Source organism: Anoplopoma fimbria, chromosome 12, assembly GCF_027596085.1.
Source record: "Anoplopoma fimbria isolate UVic2021 breed Golden Eagle Sablefish chromosome 12, Afim_UVic_2022, whole genome shotgun sequence".
Taxonomy (NCBI): Eukaryota; Metazoa; Chordata; class Actinopteri; order Perciformes; family Anoplopomatidae; genus Anoplopoma; species Anoplopoma fimbria.
In genome coordinates this window covers 22,863,093-22,889,828 of record NC_072460.1, presented here as the reverse complement: position 1 = coordinate 22,889,828, position 26,736 = coordinate 22,863,093, and the positions used below count along the sequence as shown (strand labels likewise).

The 26,736-nt window shown below is 42.5% G+C and overlaps 1 protein-coding gene across 1 annotated transcript in view; it reads right to left on the bottom strand.

Annotated features, from left to right (window-relative positions):
* fgd (faciogenital dysplasia) overlaps positions 1-26,736 on the bottom strand; it is a 57,214-nt gene that overhangs the window by 19,046 nt on the left and 11,432 nt on the right. Inside the window, exons 2-3 of the mRNA XM_054609761.1 lie at positions 1,780-1,950; positions 171-372 (exon numbers count right to left, since the gene is read on the bottom strand). Of these exons, the coding sequence (XP_054465736.1) occupies positions 171-372; positions 1,780-1,950 (373 nt within the window). The remainder of the gene's footprint in view (positions 1-170; positions 373-1,779; positions 1,951-26,736) is intronic.

Sequence of the window (26,736 nt, the reverse complement as noted above, 5' to 3'; positions counted from 1 at the left end):
ATACACTTTAAATAAATAATTAGAGTGAAAGTCCTTTAGGTTTTGTTACATTTCATCCTCAAGTGATGAAATTCAAGCAGACCACACGAAACTTCTCCTTGTACGTCGACACACACATCTCCGAACCGTTACAGATCAAAATATGAACCTGACGAGCCTGATGGCCTCACCTTGAATTCTCGAACCTCTCGATGAGCAGCCCCACCTTCTGGGCCTCCTTCTGTGGTTGCGCTCCCAAGCCAGGAGGGGGGAGACTGGGCTTTGGTTTAGGCGGAGGAGGGGGAGCCGGTAGGGGTCTGGATGGCGGCGGAGGGATCCTCTTGGGTTTCTTGTCTTGCCCGAGGGCGAGCAGGTGCGAAGGTTTAGGGGGCACTACGGACGCAGGAATCCAGAGGAGGCAAGAACAGCAGAGCAAAGGAGAAGCATGAGGCTGCAGACATTAACAGAAAACGATCAGGTGACGCGTATAAATCCAAGTGAGAAAACCTCCATGGCTGAATTCATAGGTTGTTTCCTTGTACAAAAAGTAAAAAAAACAAAAGTTTAAAAAAGGAACAGAACACAGTCCAAGATGGAGAGAAACAGTAGCGGTGCAGTGTGAGACCGACACTGAGCTTCAGCTGCTGACTTCCTTATTTCAGAACAGGATGCTGAAATGAGCGTATGTGTAAGCCACCGCGGTTCCAGTTAGATTGAAAAAAAAGAAAAGAAAAGCACAGACAGAGAAGCAACGCTGTTTCTAAAATGCAAACGGCGCTCATGCGTGCCTGCACTCTACGATTTCCCTGTCTAGTCGGTATATTTGAATATATTTAGTTTTTCAGAAACCTAAATGTCTGAAACCAGGGACATGTGATGATGTGTTACTGTTGTTTATTCGAGCACTTCCTCTGTAACTGTTTGTGTAATGATACAGTTAGAGAGGTTGAGTAGACGTTTTTTGATTGGTCCGTTTTCTATATGAGGATGTAGGCTCCCTTTGTCAGGTAATTGAGCAGTTACATGTTCTAACATTTTCTCACCACAAGAGCTTTACCAGAAACCTTTTGAGGGACTCAGAAACAGCAGTACCTGCATTTTTTACCAGAGGAACTTTGGAACAAAATATCCTTGCTCCAGAGTTACTACTAGTTACCATCCTCTCAGTATTAAAATGCAATATCATTATTACAAATCCTGCTTAGAAATAAAAGTAGCTCATTGTGCCAACTGGTAAAATACATGCTATGATTAGATTCCTTGTTTTGAGCACATAATTATCATGGTATTCAATTTTGATAAAAGGTATTTCCTACTCGACAGAATACTTTAAAAAAGCCTATTTATATTATTGGTGGTTCATTTTTATATATCAGTCAGCATCTACCCGAAAATTGGATCTGGTATCAGTACATACGTCATTCTTGTTACAATCCTTCAGCAAGCTTTAAATAGTTCTGAGCCACTTTAATATGAAGGCTAAGTCTTTAGTGTGATGTCCTACAATGTTCCTCAGTAAATCCCAAAACATGACGCATGTTGTTCATATTCAGCATTCTTCAAAAGCTGCTCAAACATCAACACTTGTGGACCAGCAGCTCTTTCAGAGGTGACCTACTGAGCCCTGTGTGAGTGACAGAGTGAGGTCAGACAGCTGACACGGACCATGTTATAGAAGAATGTTCGTCGGAGCAGAATAAATGAGAGCTCGGTAGCCGAGGTTTGATCTCGCTGCACTGTTCAATTACAATGACAATGTCAAACGCGGCCTTGAAAAAGAGGGGGGTTACAGTGTTTCACCTTGAGGTTTCTGTGCGGTTGGCGGTCTGGGCGAGGTGGAGGGCTGGGGCCGGGGTTTGATGGCGGGCCTGTCGTGACATGGTCTGGTGGTCGGACCTTTCTTCACCAGCCGTGGAGAACACAGGTAGTCCACCGATCCGCACTGGTACTGCAGAGAGGAGGCAGGGAGGTCTGGAGGAAGATGGAGAAAAAAAGACAACATCAGGTATCGATCAGCGCGATGAGATTCATCATTAAAAAACACACGTAATCCCGCTACAGCGATGCGGTGGCGAGCGCGAATGATGCCGCTGTCGGTGAACGACCTTGAGCCCGGTGTTTGTTTCAGGATGACGGGCAGTGGGACCAGAGAATCTCTGCAGCATCGATCCTGACAACCAGGCCGGAGGCGGCAGACAGTGAGCTGCATATTGGTTTCCCTCACACTATCTGATAGGACTCTATCTGACCGGCTACATCTAATCTTCTCTGGACACCGTCTGAAAATAGAGTGCGTGTTCGTGTGAGTGAGAAAGAGTGAGAGGAAAGGATTCATAATGTAGAATTGTGTGTGAGTCACATGCATTGTGTCCTTTTGGAACCTGATTTAGGTTGGATCAGTCGGATCTTTTTCAATTTAGAGAAACAGATTGATTCAAGTCATAAGACAAAAAAAACAAACCTTTTTGTTCCTACTTCAGATGGAAATCTTAAACTTGCAATAACTGATAATTTGGCCACTTGGGTGAAGAAACAAGATTGACATATCTTCATCTTTTAACTGATATGGCAAACAGTTGTTTACACATCCACCAGTCAACAAAACTGAGCCTCAGTTTGAGTAAAGTCCCACGTATTTCTTGGAGTCTATTTTTAGCTCGTGATGATTTACGCCTCCAGGACGGTGCATTTTGAATAAACTAAAAATAACCTACGGTGCGTGTGATCCAGTGCAACTATGTGGTTCAATGATGAGTTTCTGGACAACAATGGAGGTACTGTATGGGAGGAGGAAAAAGCTAAATGATCTATATCAGGTTTCAGACGCTCAGGCAGTTCTTGTTAGTCTTTTCCTGCTGTAAGAAGTCCACTTGTGATGATGAGAGCTCGGAAATTCTTACGGTTAGAGGAAGTGATAAAAATAATGAGGTGCTAATTAGGCATCAAAATGAATCATTAAGTAAGTAATAAAGCAAGCAACAGTTTAACCATGTATTGTAGTGACCACTCACTAGCAGGACAATATTGGTTAGAGTTCACTCCTACAGTATATATATTGAGATATGAATTGACATGACTTAGATCATGATAGAAGATAGGGCTGAGCAATATGGCCAAAATCTAACTGTACCTTTAACATAAATCCAGAGAGACAGATGCAGCATAGAGGTTATGATATAAATAGGGCAGCAGCCTTACAGTCAGCTGCAGATACAAGTCCAGTCAAGGGGAAAGAAACCCAACTCTTGCAACAACAAATGCTTTGTGTTTGTGTGTGCTTCCTTTCTGTTCTCTAGAATCACACATTTTGGTTGCCGTGGCAGCTTTTTGCACCTTTTTTTATCTGATGTGTCTGTTTATGAGAACAAAGTGACGTCCCTCAGTAGATGTTAATGAGTATGCAAACTACAGCCACACACGTCTGCTCCTCCAGGCCTCGTGGATTCGTTCTAGTCACCCCGACTCTTTCTCAACTGGATTACAGCCCAAAACTGCAGCAACACCCCCCCCCCCACCCCCACTAGAGCCCCGGCACATCTAATTTGGTGTTTTTCAGCCGTGCTGCAGGCAGTGGCAGGAGAGGAATCAGTCAGTAATGAGTCGTGTTACGCTATCGGGGCCCCATGTGGCACACACACACACTGCACGGTTTCCCACCATCCCTGCACCACTGCGGAACAAAAGCATTCAGAGGGCAAAAAGATGAGGCTGGAAGACAAGTCTCATCTCTATAGACTACGGAGATAGTCATAAAAAATGTGAAATTGTGTTTCCCCCATGGAGGATCACAAATCCTACACTTTGTAGGTTTTATAGTCACTGTCTGGCTGTCCTTGAATTTTATCCTGACCGACCGCGATATTGCAAACCCCTTTTGCCGCGGCTTCCTGCTAACACCACCTCTAAATCAGAGAGGACTCCAAGGTTGTGTCAGAAGGAAACGCTCGACCTGTGATCGGGCATGAAACGCAAAGTGACTGCCTAGTGAAGAACTCTGTGACCCAAGACTGGATAGGGTCGCTCCTGGGAAAAACAAACAGCCGTGGAAAAAAAAAGGGAGACATAGGGGGCTGGTGCCTATGGAAACTTGGTGTAGCCATGGTTACCTGAGAGCAAAACCTGGCCCTCATAGAAAACTGCCTAACACCAAACAGGAACTTGACGACGCAGCAGAGAGAGAGGAGCTGACACTGGCAGGTTTCTCCTTAATTAAAATCCTCATAAACCAAGCAGAAAAAAACGACAGGAAATGAAATAGACAAACAAGTAATCTTATTAACCTGCATCATAGTCAACTCTAAACTGTCTCCAATCAAAGGTATCCAGGCGTTAAAGCTTACAATGACGCAGAAAAGAAAAGAGCTGCAGTATATTCAGAGTTAATTACCTTGCCTCCAAGCGTTCAGTTTCACATATCCAAAGTCCAAAGAGCAAGTGAACGGAAAAATCCACCACACGACCCAAGTCAATATCAAAACAAACCCAGCCCTCCCAGCACGGCAAAAGTGAACGTGTGCAACTGGGACTAGCCTGAGCTTTGTGGCAAAACAAAACACACACACACACCCTAAAAAAAGTACTTCAAAGCTAAGTCCTGCATTATGCCCAGACACACACACACACACACACACACACACACACACACATTCACCTATCCATTTCCCGTTGTGTTAAGGAAGCTGCACCTGTCTGTTCACCTGCCAAACCTGATCTAAGTTCCTCCTCCCAAGGCCAAGGTGACATGCAAGGTGAGTCACCGCAGAGCTGTTGGAAATGCATTTACAGCAGCATTTAGCTCATAAACACACTGTTTGAAGCTGGGGGGTCGGGCACCTAATTGATTTGGACTCTAAAGGGATGAGATTAATGTTTTAATTGTGTAATTTCATCGAAGGCTTTTTGTGAAAACACAGAGGAGAACACTGATCTGAGCTCATTACTTCCCCCCCGCTCAGCTCCAGAGATACGGATGAATAAGACAATTAGACATGAGTTACACATTCGAGGACCTTATCGCCACTGCACCCTGTAAGGCTGTGGGTTACCGTGAATACCTTTCCCTGCTGTAACTATTTTTACCATTATTAGTCACTGTACATCCTTTAATCACTGTACATCCTCCTGGTAACAAATACCTGGTCCACCTTAACTGTTTGTTCATGGCTGTGATGTAAGTCAATAGAGAAAAGAATGAAAAACAAACAGACAGCACAAGGGACACTTTTGGATCACAACCTGAATGACTGCATTACAGTGAATTACTGAACATAGTGAATGGCTGCTGTGTACTTTACTCATGGAAATATTCACATACTTTAAAGTATTTGAAGGGGACATTTTGGGTCAACAACACTCTCACGTTCTCATGTTCTGTCTGAGTTCTGCTTAGACATTATAATAAATTTATCATAGCATAATATGATAATAAAAACAAGCACAGTTGCCATTATTGACATTATTCAGAGTTTCGGCTTCTTTAGTTTGTAATGTCATCCAACCTGCATGTGCTACCATGTGATGTGACTTCTGGCTGTGTTCAGAGCGTTCCACAACATCATAACCAAATCAAAATACACTTTTCCATAAAGTACCATTAGAACATTAATATGATCCTGTACTTTACTTTGAGGCCTTTCAGGCAATCAGCAATATTATCTATTTTGGGGAGCTCTGATAGATTAAAAATATAAGAATGATGAAATCATTTTCAGGACAACAAAAGACTTTCCAGGACATTTGACCCTTTCTCTAAATTTCCATGTTTTTCCATGACTGGAAAATTGGTGAACTGTTTTTCCAGGATGCATTGGCAACCCTAGAAAAGCATGTTGTGACACTGTGATGCTTTCAAAAAAGAAAAACTGTCCCTCCTATGTCACTACCTAACAGATGTGTGTCAGTGTTTTCACCATTTTACAGACAGCTTCTCAAATACCAAAACAATCATTTTTCTACACATTACATTCGGTTCAGACAGACATTCACATCTAACCTCAGGATGAATTGTATTTAACTTGCTGTAATAATTTCCATATAGAGCTTCAATAAACTTAATACAAAATTAACAACATAAGATGGCAAACCTGGTAAACTTTAGCCTACATTAACATTGTCCCTGTGAACTTGTTAGAATGCATTTAGCTTAGTAGAGCCTCACAGAGCTGCAAGCTGTAGACTGTGTAACAAAAGAAAGACAAGTTCTCTCATGTTAAATTCACACAAGCAGAGCTGCTCAAGAATGTCTTGATGAAAGAAAGATCAAGATTTTGATAGGAATCAGGAAGTACCTGATCAAAGAATAAGTAAACAAGATATGAATCAATATTAGCTTCAGAGTATAAATGTTTGATACTCAGTAGTGCTGCGAAATTAATATTTATTGCGATCAAGATTTGGGCTGCGAGCAGTCAATGAACAAGATAGACTCTGATATTAACGTTTAAAATGTGTGCCTCTGCTCATGGAAAACTGTGCTGCATATGAAATCAAGCACTTCCCAAACCAACAGCCAGCCAGCAGGAGGACATCTAGATGTCAAAACAAGAATTAAATGTTGCAGAATAACCTTTTTTTGTCTTATTTTGATGCAAAGATTTGTTCAAAGCAGTACTCTGATCATTTAAAAAGAGAAAAGTGCAATATAAATACTTTGTACCTAAAACCAATGAATAATTGGAATGAATAATCGTGATCTTATTACTGATCAAATATAATTGGGATTATTACTTTGTCGATAATCGTGCAGCCCTAATAAAATAGCCATACTTTCAATAATTTATTAGCAGATTCTTTGTTTAATAGTAGCTTTTGGTCTAAATCAATATTAAGCATTCTGCGATTTAAAAAAAAGTAATTTCATTTTGGGGAAAAGTGCAACATGAAACCAATTAGATAAAATCTAAAAATCTAAAAACGATTTATTATAAAATTTCCTTAACAAACTGTCTTTAGAACTAACCCATCATTTTCTCATAATTTGCTGAACTTCCAAGGCAGCTAATCTGACACACAGCAACAAACTCTCCTTCCCTTTAAAACGCCCGAGAGACACACAAACTCAAACGCACGTAAAAAATAAATTGCACAGACCTATCTGTCTGTCAGTCACCGTCAGCCCTGAGGCGACCCCTTCAGAGTCATTTATTACCCATCATCCCTCGAGTACAGTCCTCTCAGACTCAGCAGAGTCTCCCCAGTCAGCCAGCCAGTCAATCAGGTCTCCTAGCCCCCAAAACCGACCCCTGGTTGACTGAAGCTGAGCTGACAACCCCGCTGCCATCACATCAACACCCTGATTCCCCACCAGGACCGAGCTGAATCCCAATGATATTCCTTCTGAGTGCGCCACCTCATTATTCCCATATCACCATCAGCAGAATACCTTCTCTGCTCCTCTCGTTCTGTCTGTGTTTTCCACCTCGCTCAACCATATTGATCCGTTTCTCTAGTCAGTTACCCTGAAAGACTGAGTCAAAGACAGGCAGTCGATTATCTGATGAACCTTTGATTTATAAAGGCTAACGAGCCACAATCAACTCTGAGACAGGTTTTGCTCTCTGTAGTATGAACAGGAGGAGACCTTGAAAAATTGTGAACCGCTCCTTTAACTTCTAAACACACACACACACACACACACACACACACACACACACACACACACACACACACACACACACACACACACACACACACACACACACACACACACACACACACACACACACACACACACACACACAGGCCTTGACTCAATAATGGTTTTCTACAAGATGAAGAAAACAGAGCAACAAAAAGAGTGCAGGTCTTCTCATCCAGGATTTGTAGATATACTTGCAAACGAATATGCTGCAATTCTAAGGTATCCCACGAAATAATTTTGTATGCTATCCACGTAATCATGAACAAGGAAGTATTAAGACAGCAAAACCACACACAGTACGGTGGCTGGGTCCAACAAACACCAAACTTGTTCCCCATGTGAAAAAAGAGGTCATTGTTGATTTATTTGTCATTAAACTTGCGTACTTCAGTAACGGCACTTAAACCCATCTTTTCCTAAAACCATACCAAGTTTTGTTGCCTCTAAGTATTTCACGAGTTACCTAACTAAGTCGTTTCCTGTGAAGACGAAAGTTTATTTTGAAAAGACCGTATGCATGTAACGAGCAGAAATGTACACGTGTTGCTGGACTTCTGTAGGAAAACGCACAAAAAAACCAGGAGTAACTTTTGTAAAATATCACACGAACCGTTGTATGAAAATAGGTTGCCACGTGAACAGAAAGCGAACACAAGACAGAACCAATACTGTGGAGATGACTGAAGTCGACTGCCACCATTTGAAAACCGTGTCATCTACTTCTCCTTCTGTCCTCTCGCTTCACCCCCCCTCCCCTTGTGTGCAGCAGGAGACAGCGAGAGCTCTGACCTTGATCTACTTTCCAGTTATCTCCCCAATGGTTAAAACATTGAGCCAGAAATCCAGAGAAACACAAATACTTGACAACACATTTTTGAAGCAAGTACATCGAGGTTCCAGAATTTATTTCATAGTCTTTTATTTAATACTTATTTAATACTATATATATAACTGTAGTACATCTTTGAGCCACATGAGGGAGCCTGAATGGTCATATTGTTCTGATAATTGTAGCCTTATTATAACATTAAAGCAATTATGAAAGGCAAGCTTTAATGAAGATAATCCTGCCAACTCTGCCTACGTTTTTTAACCTGTGTATATGTTTTTAATTAACACATGCATAAAACAATATTGTCTTCAAAACTGCTGGTTTACCTATTCAAGATAATTCAAGGTGATGCGAAAATGGCAATAAAAATGGTAAGGATAATGTTCCTTTTTTGTTCCCTTCCCTCTTCCCATGATTTGTATATCAGGCCTTTTATGAATTAGGTCGCGGTGATTTGTCATTTAAAAAAAGTGGGTGCCTAGAAAAAAAGATTGTCAAAGAAATGCACAAAACTCAACCTTTCGAGTCTAGAGGTGGTTTGACACAGAAAAAATGAGAGTTTGGGTGGAGAATCCCTTTAAGAGGATCAATCTAAACCAGGAAATACTGGTGTCAGTTCAACAACAGCTGCTACAGGATCTCTGACAATCAGTAGATTTCCCTCGAAGAGTAACCCACACTCCAACTCCCAGTTCACCACAGGGTTTATCAACACAAACACACACACACACACACACACACACACACACACACACACACACACACACACACACACACACACACACACACACACACACACACAGAAGAATCAACAGCTTTACAACAAAGCCTTTGTCACCAAATTCCATATTAATATTCATCCATTTCTTATCCCGCTCTGTTATTGCAAATGTTCACATTCTCCTAGTCAAACCCTCTGTTAGTGTGGAGCGTTCTGTAGAGACTATTTGTTGTGTTGGAGGCGGCTTAACTTTCACTAGTATCATGGCTTCCCAGGGTCTGGGGGCACAGGAGGAGGGGGGGTTAGTCATCTTGTTAGGTCTGTCCTCTTCCTCTAAATCAGGTCAGTGGGCACAGCGGGCTCACCCACATGTCTCTCCCACACTAAGTGGGAGGATTTCAGCAGCTCCCACAGATTAGGAACTGAGAATTTAAGGGAGGGAGGGATAAGACAGGGAGAGACCGAGAGGTTGGTACGAGGATGAGGAGGCAGCAGATGGCAGGAAAGGATCATAGAAGAGTGTCATAGTCAAATAAAGGATGAAAAATGATAAAGATAGAGTACAGTAGAGTGGTTTTCCTAGAAAGCATGTGATGAGTTGTGTTAACAAACATACAGTAGTCAATGCAGTAAATACAGAGGAGAGAAAATAGACCCATCTGATTTCAATTCCAGTAATGATACGCTGTGCCTGTGGAGAAACGTCACAGAGCAGAGACCGGCGAGTTAATGTCAGAGTGGAGTTGAACTAAAAACTAAATCAAGTCACTCTAGAAAGGACTCTCCTTCACTGCGCCCTGAGAAAACCAAAGAAGAGGCTATTGCCATGGCAACAATGTTGATCTATATAGCTAATATAGTAGGTAGGTCATGGTGAGATATAGAGTGCTGCAGGATCACTGGTTCCCTCGACTGTGGGCTTTTTCCATGGGGTTTTGGATTATTGCAGAAAATAGGCTCTGTGGCAAACACAAGTTTATGATACTTACAAGTTTAGTTCAGTAAGAATGGATGCAATTGGCATAAGTAAAAGTCTAACGATTACACTTAAAAAGGAACAAAACTGAGGTCGCATGAGTGCCAGTGATGAGTAATGAGTTGGCATGATGACGTTTTGCAGTCTCATTTAACCAATTATTAGCAATACATCCTTTTATTTTGTGTTGATTTTGACAGTCCATGTGGAAATAACTGGTATGGTTGCCTAGCACCAGATTCCCTTCAGAAAACCTCTCATTTTACTGTAGCAGGGGTCTGACTCTTGCTCTGCCAAGTCCTGGTTCTGGTTCTCCCATGGCTGCATTTAGAATAACTATATAGAAATAACCAATCTTCCCCCGGATTATCTCCTACTTATGTAGTTTTAAATGGAGACCGTTTCATTCCCTCTTAAAAGTTCCTCACAGTAACTGTTAGCTTGTGTTACAAGCCACAGACCATGTTTCAGGCATCTAACCAAAAAACAAATCAAAAAACCCAGTGACTTCTAGAAGAGGGAGTCGGAAGTGCAAAAACGCTGACTCATCTCCGGGTTCAAGGACTCATTCCTGCAGCACTCTATAAAACATTTGCTTGCAGGAGAAGCACAGTTCTTACAAAAGCAGACTTATGAATATATATCGACCAATAAGTAAATCAGGAAGCATCCTTTCTGTTGTCCTTTACAGCTGTAGCTGGAAGAAGCAGCAACACCACCGGGCACGTAGTCATAGCCAGTGGATGTAATGCATGTATGCATGAATATGCATGGGTCAAAGAGCAGACTGAGGGTGAGTAATGACAAAGCCTCTGACCTGAGACCTTTTCTCTACAGTGTGACTCAAGGCCATTTAATTCAGCTTTCAAATGCAGGAAAGAACACTCAGAATTTACAGCAAGTAACACAATGACGTGAGGACATGACAGAGGGATGATTACAGTTTCATATTCATCATCATCATCATCATCATCATCATCATCAGGGACATGAGTTAACAGTGGCCTCTCTAATTCACAGCTCCCCCCAACAACCACAAATGCTTCAAGAAGGACTTTTTTTTTTTATGAGGCAGAGTGTAAAGAAGTGAGCCTCTGTTTGTCTGGATGCAGTGCTGCGCAGTAGCCCAGAGCGTTACTGTAAAGGAAAGCAGCCACGGATTGGCAATTAGGGCAACACACACACACACACACACACACACACACACACACACACACACACACACACACACACACACACACACACACACACACACACACACACACACACACACACACACACACACACACACACACAGGAGAACAAGGGGGTTTACAGACCTGCCTGTGGAGATGACTGCCCAACTGTCCCAGAAACTACTGAAGCCTACTGCAGCAGCTCTCAATGGTGGCTTTCACCGTGAAACGTTAGGAAAAAAAAAAAAAAAAACAAACGGACGTTTTTGCACAACAATCAGGGCGAAGCTGAGCAGGAGAGGCGTCCATCTTTTTCCTCTCAGTTCACTATAACACTGACACACCTTTTTCTAACTGCTGGTGCTGGAAAATAAATAAAATAGAAATACTCCAGCTCTTTCCACTGCGGTTGGGGGAGGTCTTTACAAACACAGGTTTTCTCCGTGAGTCACCGGCCCCCTAAAGCTTGAAATAGCATTTTCAAAACAAATTTCAATCATTCCCTGTCCTGAGAAGGCCATATTGTGATGAGGATTATGCAGTTTAATCTTCTGGATCGTGGCGTGATCACTCTTTATACTGACTAAGGGTATCTGAAGTGTGAAGGCATTGATTATTTTACCATATATTGATTGGTGGGATTAACCGATCATTGAGGTGGACAGGACCGGTTAAAAAACAGCCCATGTGGTTGACAACATGAATTGCTGATTGATTGATGATTTAAACATTGAATGATGTTGGAGTACAGTGTCTCCAGCGAACGACACACCAACCTCCACATGCACGCAGACACACAAACGCTTGTGAATGCATATAAAATTCACAAACATGCACACGCATACATTGCTCTGTGGTTGTTCTTTGGTCGTTTATAGAAACACATCTGCAGTGCAGGCCGCAAAATTACTCCGCCACTTAACTCGTGTTAACGTTGTTATACCAATAACTGTGATCTGCTAACGTTTTACTGCAAAGTGTTCCACTGCGACTGCAAAAAAATAACATTCAGCGGCTACCAAAAACAAGGCCAAACGAATCATTCACTTTACCCAAATAAAAAGCAGGGAGAACATTTCACAGCCAATGAAATCTCACCTCTCACGGCCCTAATTACACCTCTGGAAAAGTCAGTCGTCCAACAAAACAACGGAGGGAAGTGGTGTATGCAGAGCATGTCCACTGAATACAGCTTTCCAAGTGCACATATGCACAAGTTTTATTTTGGAAAAAGGGGGCGGTAATGTGAATATTTACTTTAGACATCTAGGGCTACAACTAATGATTATGTATATCACTGAATAATCTACAGATGATGTGTTTTTAAAATTCTATTTTCATCTAAATACAGTTCATATTTAGACATCGATACTTAATCTTTACTGTACGTTTACTATGTGAAAATAAATGAGAAAAACAACTAATACTGCTTGAAGAGGCATGTTTAGTATTTTGGCTCGATAAAAAAAAGCTTAATTGACCCTCAACACAGGAACAGAGAAAGGGGTATTAAGTGAACAAATACTTGCAAATATCTGTCTTTATGCCGATGATGTGTTGGTGAGTGGTGTAAAACATGGAGGCTAAGCAGCAACAAGAAAAAAGTTCTGCAGTGGAAGAAGTAGTTTAGTTTTGAGTTGGTGACAAGCAACAAGCAAGAGTTTATGGATAAAAAAAGTATTTCTGGTTAATTCTAGATGAAAGAATTTGTCCATTTATGAACTTTTGATTCGATTTTGAGTCGAAAATTAACAAATTGTTTCCTGCACTCAAAATTAAGGGTGGTAAATATACATAGCACCTGGTACAAAAATATATAAACAAATATGTAGCACTTTCTCAGTATAGAAACTTGTCATTACAAATTTAATTATTACATATTGTTAGGTGTTCAAATTTGACATTGTAAGGCGCAGCCGCCCAATAAGAGCTCTTCACTACGTCACACATGCTTACGGCTCACATACAAGATCAATCAAAGAGAGAGACACACACCTTAAGGAGTGAAAACATTGCGATCACTAAAATGATCAGGTTGCTGAACAAAACCAGCGACGGCAGCCTTACAAGGAAGTCCCTTGAAGAAAGCCACAGTCAATTTGGGACATTGGTTATTAAATCTGGGACAGTCAAAGAAGAATTCTGGACACTTTTGGAACACTGAGGAAAAAGGTTTTCCGTGCCCTGATTGTTTCATGACTAATCTCAGCACTAGTTCCTCCCACACCTTTCCACCACATAAATCCACATTCCAAACTTTATCCAAGAGTATAAAACTATTGTTCTAGTATTGGGCCCATCCCTCTGCCTCCTTTCTCTGAGTCCTATAGGTGAGGAGAGGAAGGGTGCCCAACCGCTCCACCCTGCATCCGTTCCAGGCAGGATGGATGTCAGCATGTGGAGGGGAGTGTCTACGACTCTGCTGACAGTCAAACTGTCCCCGAGCGACACAGCCCAGCCCAGTGCAGGTCAGTCCAGAAAGGGTGAGTCGATGTAAAGGGCTGGGTGAGGAGTCTCCTCCCCCCTGTCATTGCTCCTCTGTGCTGAAACACACTGGACTCCTACCAACATACACACACAGAGACAAAAAGGTCACTGTGCACTCAACAGCGAGGCGTCTTCTTTGACGTCAGAAAGATTTTTTTTTTTCTCTAAATGTCACTTGGCTCCTGAAAGGCAGAGTCAGCAATGGAGGCCTCTCCAGCAAAGAAGCATCTGAGGCAAGCAGCTCCTGTCAGTCCGTCCAAACTTATGAACACAGTGTTTGACACTCGTTCACCCTGGCTGCACTTTTTTTCAGATGAGTCACTCAACTTTTTGAAAACCGAGATTATAGGGGAAAGCCTTGAATGGAAACCTTTTCCGAGATGAGGTTTCTGGAGGGAAGAATTAGCTAAGACATGAGCGGAAGAAGCCAAGACATACCGAGAAACACACACACACACACACACACACACACACTCACACAAAACACTGTACAAGGAGCGGCCTGTTATAGAAGCCAGGTGTACACTAGACAGACTAATAAAGGCTCCTATTTCCTCTCTAATGGCTCCAGTATTTCCCATTACAGCAGCGCACCGCAGAGCTCTGAGCCATGTTAGTGAACCCACACAGGAGACAGCCGGACTGCCACGGCTCTGCACACTTAGTCAAATATAGGAAGCTGTTCTCATTGCTCAAACCCCAAAAATAGAGATGCAGTCCTACCGCTGCATGCAAATTGTCCTCAGAGCTGCAGGATCTGCACCGAAGGGATTAAATCAAACAGTTTAACAGCATTGTTGTTTTAATCCAGATGACCCTCTCAGACACAGATAACAGATTTTCTCCTTTGGGGAATAAAAATCTGCCCGTCGTTACAATGCATTATGTACTTCATGCTTTAACGAGCACACACCAGAAATCAAAGGATCCTTTTGTAAACTCTGTGAATATTAAAATATGTTGTTTTAATTATTGATTTATTTGCGTACCATTTTCTCAATAAATCTATTCATTTATAAAATGTCAGAAAGAAAAGCAAACCTTTCATGAAGCCAAAGGACACATATTCAAACAGCCAAATCCCTCAAAAATTTGAATTTTTGTGGCAATTAATATTCTGACAAATCTATTAATTGACGTAGTGTTTCAGCTCTAAATCCAAGAATACAGGTTTCACCAGGGGGAAAAATGGTGATCCGATTAAAGATTCTTATTCAGAGTTCACACAATAGGGCTGTAAAGTCTGAGCTGACTAACACTCATACTAATGGATTAGTTGATCTAATCAACAGATTTATAAAACAGCTTTTCCACAAAGAATCACACACCTTTAACTCTTGTGTTTACCAGAGATGTGTTTATAAGTTTCTTGGAAATAAGTCATACAGCATGAAAAAGCATAAAGAACAACTAATCAACTAAATAACCTTGGTTGAATAAGAACAGAAAGACCGATTAGCTGAATAACCAGCTTATATAGGTGCCCTATCACACAGTACAACATTGGTTTTAATGTACAGTCACCAAAGCCTAGAACGATGCAGTAACAGAGTTTATTGTTTTCCGTGCCAAAGTCTACAAGCAAAAGTAGGAAATTAAAGTACAACGAGGACTTTAGCTCTGTTGCATTAACGTTTGTTAATACTAGAGCTAAGTTGGCTAACATAGCATAACAATAAACACAAAATCCATTCAAAAATAAATAAATTAAATACACCATGTCACCACTTGTGTAGCTAAACTCAATTTACCCTCTCCCCAATCAGACTTTATTATAACAAATCTCCATGAGCTCTAAGTCACCTTTAAATAGGCCCTACCTTTTTCAAAATAAGGTACTTCAGTTTGCAGGAGATTACAAAATAAAAGCCAAACTTTACACATATTTGTCACGACATCAAGGCGGGTCATTTAAACTTACAAGAGCTTGTTCATAACTGGCTGCCATATCGTCTTTCACTTGACCGAAATGGCTGTAACATAGCCCTCGTTTCATTTCTATAGAATGAGCTGCAGAGAACCACGAACGCCTGCAGCATGCGGCTCTGCACACCTGTCATCTGTCACCTGTGTTACCTGCAACAGATTGTCTCCCGAGGGGGTCTGAAGGTTGAGGGAAGGATTTTTCGAAGAGGGCTCAATTAGAGAGCCGTTTTTATTGCTGCTGCTTGGAAAGAGCCCTGAGCAAGAGCTGTTCCCATTCATCCCTGGGGTGATGTGACACAATAATGATCAATTTGATGCACAATTCATACATTTTTAATCAGTTGGCTAAATATACCTACACATAAAAGCTAAAAAATATACATATTTTTCTTTCCCATTTCCACGTTTCCCCCAATTCCCCATTTCTGCTACCGAAAAACATCAGTCAAGCTTTGTGAACCAGAAAACCGGGAGGTCACTAAGAACAGCTCACTGTCCTGAAATTTACCATTTATGGTAGTTCCCAAAGCTCCTGCAAGCAGCTCCATGTGTGCACAGGTACTGGCTTTCCACTTTACGAGGACACATTAAAAGTTCACCCCCTGAAGTTTCCCTGTTAGCTCGCGTGCACGGATGCATGCAAACAAGCATACGGACGTAAAAAAACAACACATGCACTCCCACTTTGCCCTGCAGCAGAGATTCGTTAAATATCTTGTTACTGGTCTTCTGGAAGCCATCCCTCATCCTCTCCAGAGCAGTAGGACACAACTACAAAGACAAGCTCCAGCATTTTACACCGAATCCTTTGGAGCTTTTGAAGTGAGCAGTGTTGTGTTTTTAAAATGCGACTGGCCTCTTCGTCACATTAAAATATGTCACATATTACTCATTGATTTGAACTCGCCGGGAGGGGAAGTGTTGTGAAACGTGCGTTTGAGTGCCATTTTTCTTTTCTTCCTCCTCTCGCGTCCCTCTACAAAGACAACACACATGCCTCGCTGGAGACAAGAGAGCTCCTAACACTTTCCGACTGCCTGCCCCGACCAAATGGAGAACTAAAGGGCACACATGCATGCACACACAGAGACGCAAAAAGGACACACATGCTACTAGAAAACAACACACTGGTGTCCTCCTCACCGTCTGACCTGAAGAATGTAAGCAAAAGTTCAAACTGAAACTTGCAACTGCGCTTGAACTTGCACTTGAGAGACGCATAAAACACACACACACACACACACACACACACACACACACACACACACACACACACACACACACACACACACACACACACACACACACACACACACACACACACACACACACACACACACACACACACACACACACACACACACACAACACAGGCTTCTGATCCATCATGACCTTGTTGATTCATATAATTAGCGTGCCAACACCACAGGAAATGCCATCGCAAGCTCTAAGTGGAGGAAGACCCCAGGTGCCCAGGGTGAAGAGGAAGTTGTGGGTGTAATTACCACTAGGGTAAACGGGGTTACTGTTAAACATGGTATCTGCGTGTGTGTGTGTGTGTGTGTGTGTGTGTGTGTGTGTGTGTGTGTGTGTGTGTGTGTGTGTGTGTGTGTGTGTATGTGTGTTTCTTTCTATTTGCATGAGGCTTAGTCAGCAGTGGAGCACTTCCTACTTCTGGATCCAACAAAGGAATGCAGGAAAAACCACAAGCACCACTTTGATAAGTTTATACGTGTTGGACAAAATACTGGAAACACCATTAGAGAAAAGACTTTGAGGAAGTGTACAGATCCATCGTCTAACCCAATGACTCAATGAATTTCAACCCTCGCTGTTTCAGACCCAACCCTGTGTTAAATACTTGTGGAGGCTGTGGGATAAAGACATCCTTCCCCCTTTGGCTTTTCTGTAGAAATAAACCTGTCCAGACGTAGGAAAAAAGGGTGAAACATGACTCACTACTTTTTTTCCACTACCCAGGGGTTCTAGGATTTTTTGCCTTTCTTACTTACTGTGAGGTTTCTGTATGAGTCTTTGTGCGTCGGCCTTGAGCAGAGGCAGTTCCTACATGGCAGCCTTACCATTAATACCAGCTTATGGTGTTTATGACTTGACTGACAGCTCACGGTGGACTGTTTTTGTTGAGACTGACTTTTTGACTTGTTTGTTTTAAGACTGCTCACCTTTAGCAAATTAAACAACTAGTAAAGCATCAGTGATTTGAGCACTGACTTTGAAAACGCACTTCAAGACACTGGTAAAGCAAAAACTAAATGTTAATTTAAAGGGACATTTCACCCCAAAATCAAGAATACATATTTTCACTCTTTCCTGTAGTGCTATTTATCAGTCTAGATTGTTTAAGTGTGAGTTGCCTCGTTCTGGAGACATTCAACGTAGAGATACCTTCTCTCCAACGTAATGAGATCACATGGCACTCGGCTTGTGGAGCTCAGAGTTAAAAAAAAAATCACTTTGAAAAAACTCATCAGCAACGTCATTTGCAGAAATGATGACCCGGTTACTCAAGATAATCCAAAAACCTTGTTGTAAACAGTTTTTTGTAGGAACTATTTTCTTTCAACCATCAACCACATCTCCAAAACAATATGGATTGATAAGTAGCACTGCAGGTAAGAGGATACATTTGTAATTTTGGGGTGAACTGTCCCTTTAAGAGTATTATAATTTGACTGTGCAGCTTTTTTTCCATCCTTTGTACTGTGGTTTTTTTCTCTGCCCTTTTTTCATGTGGTGTTTCTGTGATTTTGTCCATCCTATGGTTACGTAAAATGACTCAGCTTCAAGGACAGCAACCACCAGCACAGACTTGGATACTTAAAGGTCATACTTTAATTACACTTAGAATAAATCCATCTAATGGGCATGATTAATGTTGATATACGAGAAGCCTGCTTTTCCTCTAATACTCCCACCAATCTAAGAGGATCAGGCCGCTCTGACGCCAGTGAGAAGCCCGGAATGATCCAGGAAATGTAAGCAGCTGTACAGCACCGGCGTTGGGCCGCTGTATATATGTCAGCCAGACCCTGTGGCTGCTTGGCTCAGCACCAACGCATTGATCTGGGTCAAAAGGTCGTTGATTAGAGTCTCGCAGTCTCTAGGCAATGCCACAGTGTCTGCCACACACTCAGCCCAGGCTTGACTCACACAGCTGCTGCCGGTCGTCATGGAAACACTCAGACTCCCCGCTCTTGAAGACAACTCCCTAGTCAGCTAAATTATAGTGTGCCAGAAGAAAAAAAAAAAAAAAAAAAAAAAAAGAAATCCTAAGAGACTGAATACAAACACTAAAATATCAGCGCTGACAAAAAATACAGAAGTTGTGTCTTTAAATCGTCTTTGTAACCATGCAGTCGTGTAATGACATCATTGAGCTCGTAGTAGTCTTCGCTGTGTCACATTTATTTGTCTCAGCAGCTCCTTCAGCGAGCACGTATCGACTTAGGAGTTGTAGAATTGTCCGAGGAGAACTGTGTGAGTGCTGTTTTATCAAGAGAGACAGCATGGAGGGGGGGGGGCAATAAACTGAAAAAACATTGGCACTGTTCTCTGCTCACTACATTACTCACCACACATCGCCTGTTCATCGGCTCAGCTCTCACCCCTAATCACTCACTGTGGTGAAGATGAAAGAGAAAACCAAACAAACTAAAACCAAAATGACGCTGTCCCACTCAGATATTCCCCTGGAAGAAATAAAATTTAAATCCAAGAATCAAGGCGGCAGAAAATTGCCCCCGATGCACGTCCTCAATAAAACATGCAGACCGGCATTTATATTTCAGAGGGCAGTGAGAATTAGCCCACATTCAGCAGACAGCTGTAAGCCCACCCAAACATAACCCAGACACAGGTTTGGGGGGTTTTTTTGGGACGACAACGCATGCATTTTGTGAAGCTGCAGCACCTGCTACATACACATAAAGAGAAAAGAGGAACGTATCTTATAGTGTGCACGTTCATTCCCACATAATCTACATCCACGATTTAGAGACGAGGAAGCGCCATTAGGGAACTCACCGGCTGAACTCAGTTTGCCATCTGCCCTCGATGCTTTCTGCTTTCACTCTCTCTGTCTGAAATCTGTGTAGATCCTTTTTTCATCCCTTGCAGAACACAAACACACAAAAAAAAAGCAGAGTCCGATCTAGTCCGAGCACGCTGTCTGAGGAGCCTGGATGTTTTAGTAGTGCTCTCCGGGAAACAGCATGAGTCTGCTGCTGCTACTACTCCTGTTCCCTCATCGACTCTCTCTCTAACCACCACCACGCTGCCTCTCTCTCTCCTCCTCCTCCTCCTCCTCTCCCTTTCCTCCTCCTCTTCCTCCTCCCCTCACCCTCTACAAACGCACTGTCGCTGCCCCCAGAAAAAAAAAAAAAAAGGGAAAAAAAAGGGCTCCTCCTGTCCTGCGCTCTCCTCCCCGTCCTGATCCCCGCTACCATTCAGAGCAGCGGACTAAACAATGCCTCCGCCACCGCCGCCGCTCTGAAAGAAAACCCAGGAGCAGTTCTCAGCCAGCAATAATGCTGCCCAACTGTCACCATGGAAACTAATGACGGCCCGCTGGAGAGAGGAGGAGGAGGGAGAGTAAAGTGAGAGGGAGAAGAGTGGAAGGGGGGGAGGAAAAGAAGTGGCTGAATGAAAGATGGGGGGAAGTGTGTGTAAGTATCAGTGGGTGTGCCCGCGCAGTTGTTGCATGAGTGTGTATGAGTGTGTGTGTGTGTGTGTGTGTGTGTGTGTGGGAGGATATGAGTGGAGAGGGAAGGCTTCGGAGGAAATTCTTTGCAAACTAATTATCCTCATTATCTATTAATTGTTTCCTTCATCCAACAGCCAAAAGATATTTAATTTACATGATGAACAAATACTCACATTTAAGAGGCTGAAACCTGCAAATGTAAATGCGTATTTCTTGTTAAATTACTCCAAAAAAATGTATCAAATATTTTCCATTTAAATCAACTAAACTGCTGAAAGAAGTTCTCTAGTACTTTATTGTAAATAATTTGGATTCTGAAGTAAATATTAAGAGAAAAGCAAATCCAAGCCAACACATATTTGCCATTTTTTCATTGATGGACCGCACGATTCCCAAAATAGTTATGTGAAATATTTCTCTGTCAGCTGACTAACCATTCCACCGACCACTTCTTTCCTAAAAATAATTTGTATTTCTGATGTGTAAATTATAAATGCTGCTCTGTCCCTTGGGGAGCCACTTTACCACCAGTCTCCGGAGAATACATCCGTGTCTCTCTGTGCCACTTCCCCCCACAGGCATGTGGATCACAAAAGCTGCCGGGATGACGCGCCCAAGCTGCTCCGACCCTCTTCATATGCACATATAATTACAACAACCCCCCCCCACCCCACCCTCTCCATATCTCCATGTGTCCCACTCAATAGTTGGAGTGACATCGGCTTGAAAGACAGGGGTGACATTGCCCGACACCTTCTCTGAACCCACAGACGAATGCCAACGATAACCATGGAAACACTGCTGGAATATCCACAGCCCCTGAACGATAACAGGGCTCTAAATCTGTGTGTGAGGAGAGGAGCAGAAGAGAGGGGGAATGTAAAGGTTTCGGGGGGGGGAAGGGATGGGTGTTCGATTTAGATTCAGGAAACGAAAGAGCTTTAAAATCGGGATCGTTTTGTCCTCATTGAAGCAGCGACAATAACAACATCCACCTCCGACGGCTCATTGCAGGCCACCTCTTGTTGAGGTGATATTGAAATTCTCATTATGCATCGCACTGGACGGAGGTGGTTCTCTCCACGGCATTAAAGCAGGCCGCTCAGCTGGGGTGAAATATTCTCACGAGAGGAAGACGAGACGGAGAATCGGTGCTGCAGGGCAATCCAAAAAGAAAGAAAAACACAGAGAGGGAAAACCAATTTGAAATGAGAATAGGAGCCTCGTCTTTGTGGGTTATCTAATGAGGCATGGTGCTCGTGCCCCCTCTTTACACCAAAGGAGGAATGTGAGCTGTGGGTTAGGGAGGAATGTTGAACCTCTCGCCATCTTGTTATCACGTTTTTAGCTCATGTAAAGCAGCGACGGATGCTTTAAAAAAAAAAGGGAGCAGCCGGAAAAAAAAGGACTTTGATTTTCTCCGTGTTCCAGCCCGGATTAAAGCTCCCTGCAGAGAATGAGGTGCATTCACTGACAGGGACCGGAGAGGAAATGTACCAAAGCTGGCCTTCTGTCACCCCTTTAACCACTCTCACTAATTACAACAATGATCTGTTTCTCTCCATCTGTCCGCAAAGATGAAACTTGTGTGTATGTGTGTGTGATTATTCTCAGTCTCTGCATGTCACACACATACCACGCTGCAATATCGACGACTGACTCTGGTCTAAATCTTCCTCGCTCTGGTGACCTAAGGAGGGCATCTGTCGCACATCTGCCCAACGGGAGGCACCGACCACACACACTTCCTTCCATCCTGTCAGACGGTTACACTGGGATGGAAAATACCACTCACTGCCTCATTTTTAGCCTGAAAAAAGCATTTTTTTAAATGCAAAAATAAAGGTCAGACAATGAGACCGGGCCTATAAATCTTGTGCTAATATTCACCCTTGTGTCTATATATTATACTGAATTTAACCTAGTTTGAATCACAATGCTTCAAGCAACAAATACAGAGCATCGGACAACAATGGCGTCAATAATATGCTAAACATTGCATCAACGCCGCTTGAACGCTTTCCAAAGTTCTGTCAAATAGCTTTCAAAAGGACTCTTGATCTAGTCCGGGCCGACTGCAGGGACACGGAGGACTTAGCCCAGTTAGAGTCAGAGGGGACTTGGTACAGTAAGCTGTATGGATAAACAAGTCCTTTTTTTTATTTATTTATTTTAAATAACTCAGATCAATCGGTTGTCTGATGCCCGTGGCGCTCTCGGTTTGGCTGCCGCGGCGTGCACCCTGCGGATGAAAGCCGGAAGCAGGACACTGGGGCTGTTGTCATGGAGACAATTCACATTCCACAGCATGTTGACCCGACTCCGGGATTTCTTCCAAAAAAAAAGCCCTCACACAGAAAGACAACACAGGCGTGCATGCACATGAATAATTCCACACACACACACACACACACACACACACGAGACCGACAAGCTTAACCCGTGAAAAACAATAACTTCTACATTCAGACACATCTATGCGGGTCCTTGAGCGCCAGCGAGACACAACATCCAGACGAACCTCGGCAGAAGACAGAGGTCGAGGAAGGACACGGCTCACGCAGCTGGAGTCTTCCACATTACTGACACACATTACTGACACACATTCATGCCGGCTCGCTGAGCCACGGATCGGCTTTCTGCGAGGGGGAAGCGCACTCTCAAAGATTCAATGGAGGGATCAATTAGAGCTCTCAGGAATAAATGTGGTTCGTTTAGCTATGAATGAAGACAGGTGATCCTATGTGTCAGATTTAATTGGTCCTCCTCTTTTGTCGTTGAATAAAAAGTTTATTTTATAGTCACACTTTAACTTGCTCACATATTGACCCTGACAGCTATACCTTAACTCCTCACACATAATAAAAATCTAAGTGATGTTTTAAATTACTCCAACTAGCACGCTGCTATCCTCGCTCTCTGAGGAGTCAACGCCTCTCTTTAAAAGAAGTCATTAATATTTCACCCAGAGGAGAATCTTTTAATTCATTATTAATATTTAACCCAATCTGCTGGAGTAGAGAGGTCTTCTCTGAATTACAAATAGGGCAAGAGTCTGGCATAATCCACGTATCTACTGCATGTTACCAACCCAACTGAGAAGAGATGCACTAGAGCAACAGTCCCTTTCTGTTACATCAGAGCTGGCTCCCCAGGAGCGCCGTGGAGATGGAGGCTGCAGAGCAGATATCAAATGGAACAAAGATAAACCAAAAATGAGACACATTGTTTGTTGCCAAAGTGCAACAAACAATTTTTTTTCTAGGATCAACAACAGGAGCATTTGTGATCCACATTTATATACATGTGGTCACCAATAGGTTTGTTGACTACCTTTCTTGTAGCCACGAGTTCTGCATTTTGGCCGTCGCCATCTTGGATTTTGCAACCAAATGAGACACGAGAGGGTGGAGCTAAGTACATTTGAAAACTGAATATGACCATTTTAAGCAACCAAAAAGTTACAATTACATTTCATGAACTGAACTGTATGACGAATACACACAACAACTCCAAGACTGGACAACACAGTGGAAGCGACCTGTCAATCACAAGGTAGCCACGCCCTAAAGCATGCCCTGCTGTATCATCTATTTCAATCTAAATTGGACCATAATTTACTAAATGAACATCATGCTGTATTGAAGAAGACTTGAAACTAGAGATTGAGACCATAAACTCATGTTTACAATGTTTACTGAGGGAATAAATCAAGAGAGAAGTAGAGTCATTTTCTCATAGACAATGGTACTTTTTTTGCAACCAAAGAAGTCGCCCCCTGATGGCCATTAGAAATAATGCAATAGTAAGGAACTTAAGCATTGGCTTCACTTTTTCAGAACCGGAGGTATATGAATACTTTGAAAAAAATAAAGAATTGCATTTGGTTACTTTATCTTTAAACATAATCTCATGTGGATATAATCTCAGTCTCAATATTATATTGCCATTCTGATTTGACATGATGAGAAAGGATTTTGTCCCTATTGCCCAACCCAAGCAGATACTTTGACTTTATTAGACCTGGTCACTATCCAGCCCAGTGGATCCTCTTATAGTGAACTATGAAACACACCTAACTGGATGAAGCTGCCACAAATAATAGATGCTGACTGACGTCAAATATTATCTAAATAATACATTATTATGCTTCCCTATTCTATCATTCCTCCATCTGTCCAATGCTCCAAACATGTAAGACATGTAGACGTTTATTTTTGGGAAAAAACAGCTCCTATCTTGGCTGCTGGTGGTTATTGTGGCATACAGATTAAAACTTCTTCTTGGGTTAAATTCATTACACCCCCGTAGGGAATGGCTTTGCTGATGTTCTCCAACTCAGTGGAATAATTATAATATAATTACAGGGGTCTCAAACATCGTTATTGTATCATATATTTTTCACATTGCAGCATCTTTTAAACCAGAGGGGACTGTTTTGGAATGAAATTTACCAGCAGTCAGCATTTCAGTAAAAGATGCCTTTGAGCTCTTGTGCAGCTCCTCTGAGAAGATGAGCAGGGAGACAGTAAAACAATATTAGATATTATCAACAGCAGACAATAAATACACTGGGCATGTTATTTGAATTAAATCCCTACCTGGGGGGTCAAAGACCGTCTGGACAATGCAAAATGATAAACAACGGTCATTTCCATTGATTTTGTTTCAGGCTTTTAGCCATTTGATTGATGTTCTTTAGTTCTTGTGTGTTTGACCAGCATCAAAGTGTAACATTCTGCATGTGGAACATCATTATGCAGCGTTGAACGAGGTGTGATTCGTTTTCAAATGCTTCCCTTTTTATTTCCGCTGTGTTACGGCGACGCTCTTTGGAGGCGTTTGTGTCCTAGAGTACGGTCTTGAAAGGTGTGATGGAAGTGAACATCCCTGTGATGGTTTGTAGCAATCAAAGGTGTGACTGTGTGTATATAAATGTGTGTGTGTGTGTGTGTGTGTGTGTGTGTGTGTGTGTGTGTGTGTGTGTGTGTGTGTGTGTGTGTGTGTGTGTGTCCACCCACGGCGGGTTTGGTCATCTGATGAGCTGCAGGCTCATCTCTCCCTACAGCGTCCAGATGGCCTGTGATTATACACGGCTCAGTAGAGATTACTGTGCAGCGCAGATAGAAAGAAACAGAGAGAGTAAAAAATAGATAGTTCAAATGAGTAAAAAAAAGTTGGCACGAATATAAACGTAGAAATATGAGGCGTGTGGAGGTCAAAGACACAGAGAATGGTGCGTGCACAGATGCATCAGCATTTACAGAAGTCGGACGTGCACAAACACCTCCCTCTGCACAAACACCTCCCTCTGCACAGAAACATAAAACCCGTCATCTCCACTTAATTTGCTTATTCGTACAGAACACCTGCAACCGAAACGACAAGCTCAGGTTCCATGTGTTGTGTCATGTTTAAAAGTTAAAAGGTGTGTGAGGGCAGGTAGGTGATGAATGGTGAAGGTCTGTGTGTAGCTGTGTGTGAGCATGTGTGTTCCTGATGGGAATAACTCTCACAAGAGATGCACACACACACACACACACACACACACACGCACACGCACACGCAGGGCATTTGTCACCAGCAGCGATGTGGACAAGATGGATCGCACACTGAAAAGTGAAGCACACCCAAAAGAGCAGTGTGAAAAATGATCAACGCTTCACTGAACCAACATCATTTAACTGCGGATGTGAGCGTCCTCTGGAGGGAGATCACTGTTTGGATGGTTTACTACCTGTATGCTTATTTGTTTCCCCTCAAGGCATGCACACAGAATACTAAAATATATTGCCAACTACCAATAAGGAGCCGTTGCAGTGACGTTCTTGTGATTTAAATGCTAGAAAAACAGCGAGAGCAAAGTCAGAATGCAAAAACATCCAAAGCTTCCATTTGTGAACGAGTCTACACATTCATTCATACATACGCACGACAGCTTGGCTATCTTCAAACACTGAAACTGAGAGTAGCGCTCTCATAATTCTTCCTCTGGATAAGAAACAACAATGATGCAATCCTTCGCTGAGTGTCATTTAGAGAAGCAGGCCCACAAGCTACTTACTGTAATAGGGTTGGAGCGCGCTGCGGCTACGAGTGCCTTACCTATAAAGTGTATTACTGGCAACACTCTCCCAGCTGTCAGATAGATTAGAGGAGGATGACGCGAGTCTAGATGTTTAGTTTTTCTCTTTATCGCTTACTGAATACAGACAGACACAGCGGCAGAGTCATGCAGCAGGAAGCCAGCGTGTGTGTGTGTGAGTGTGTGTGTGTGT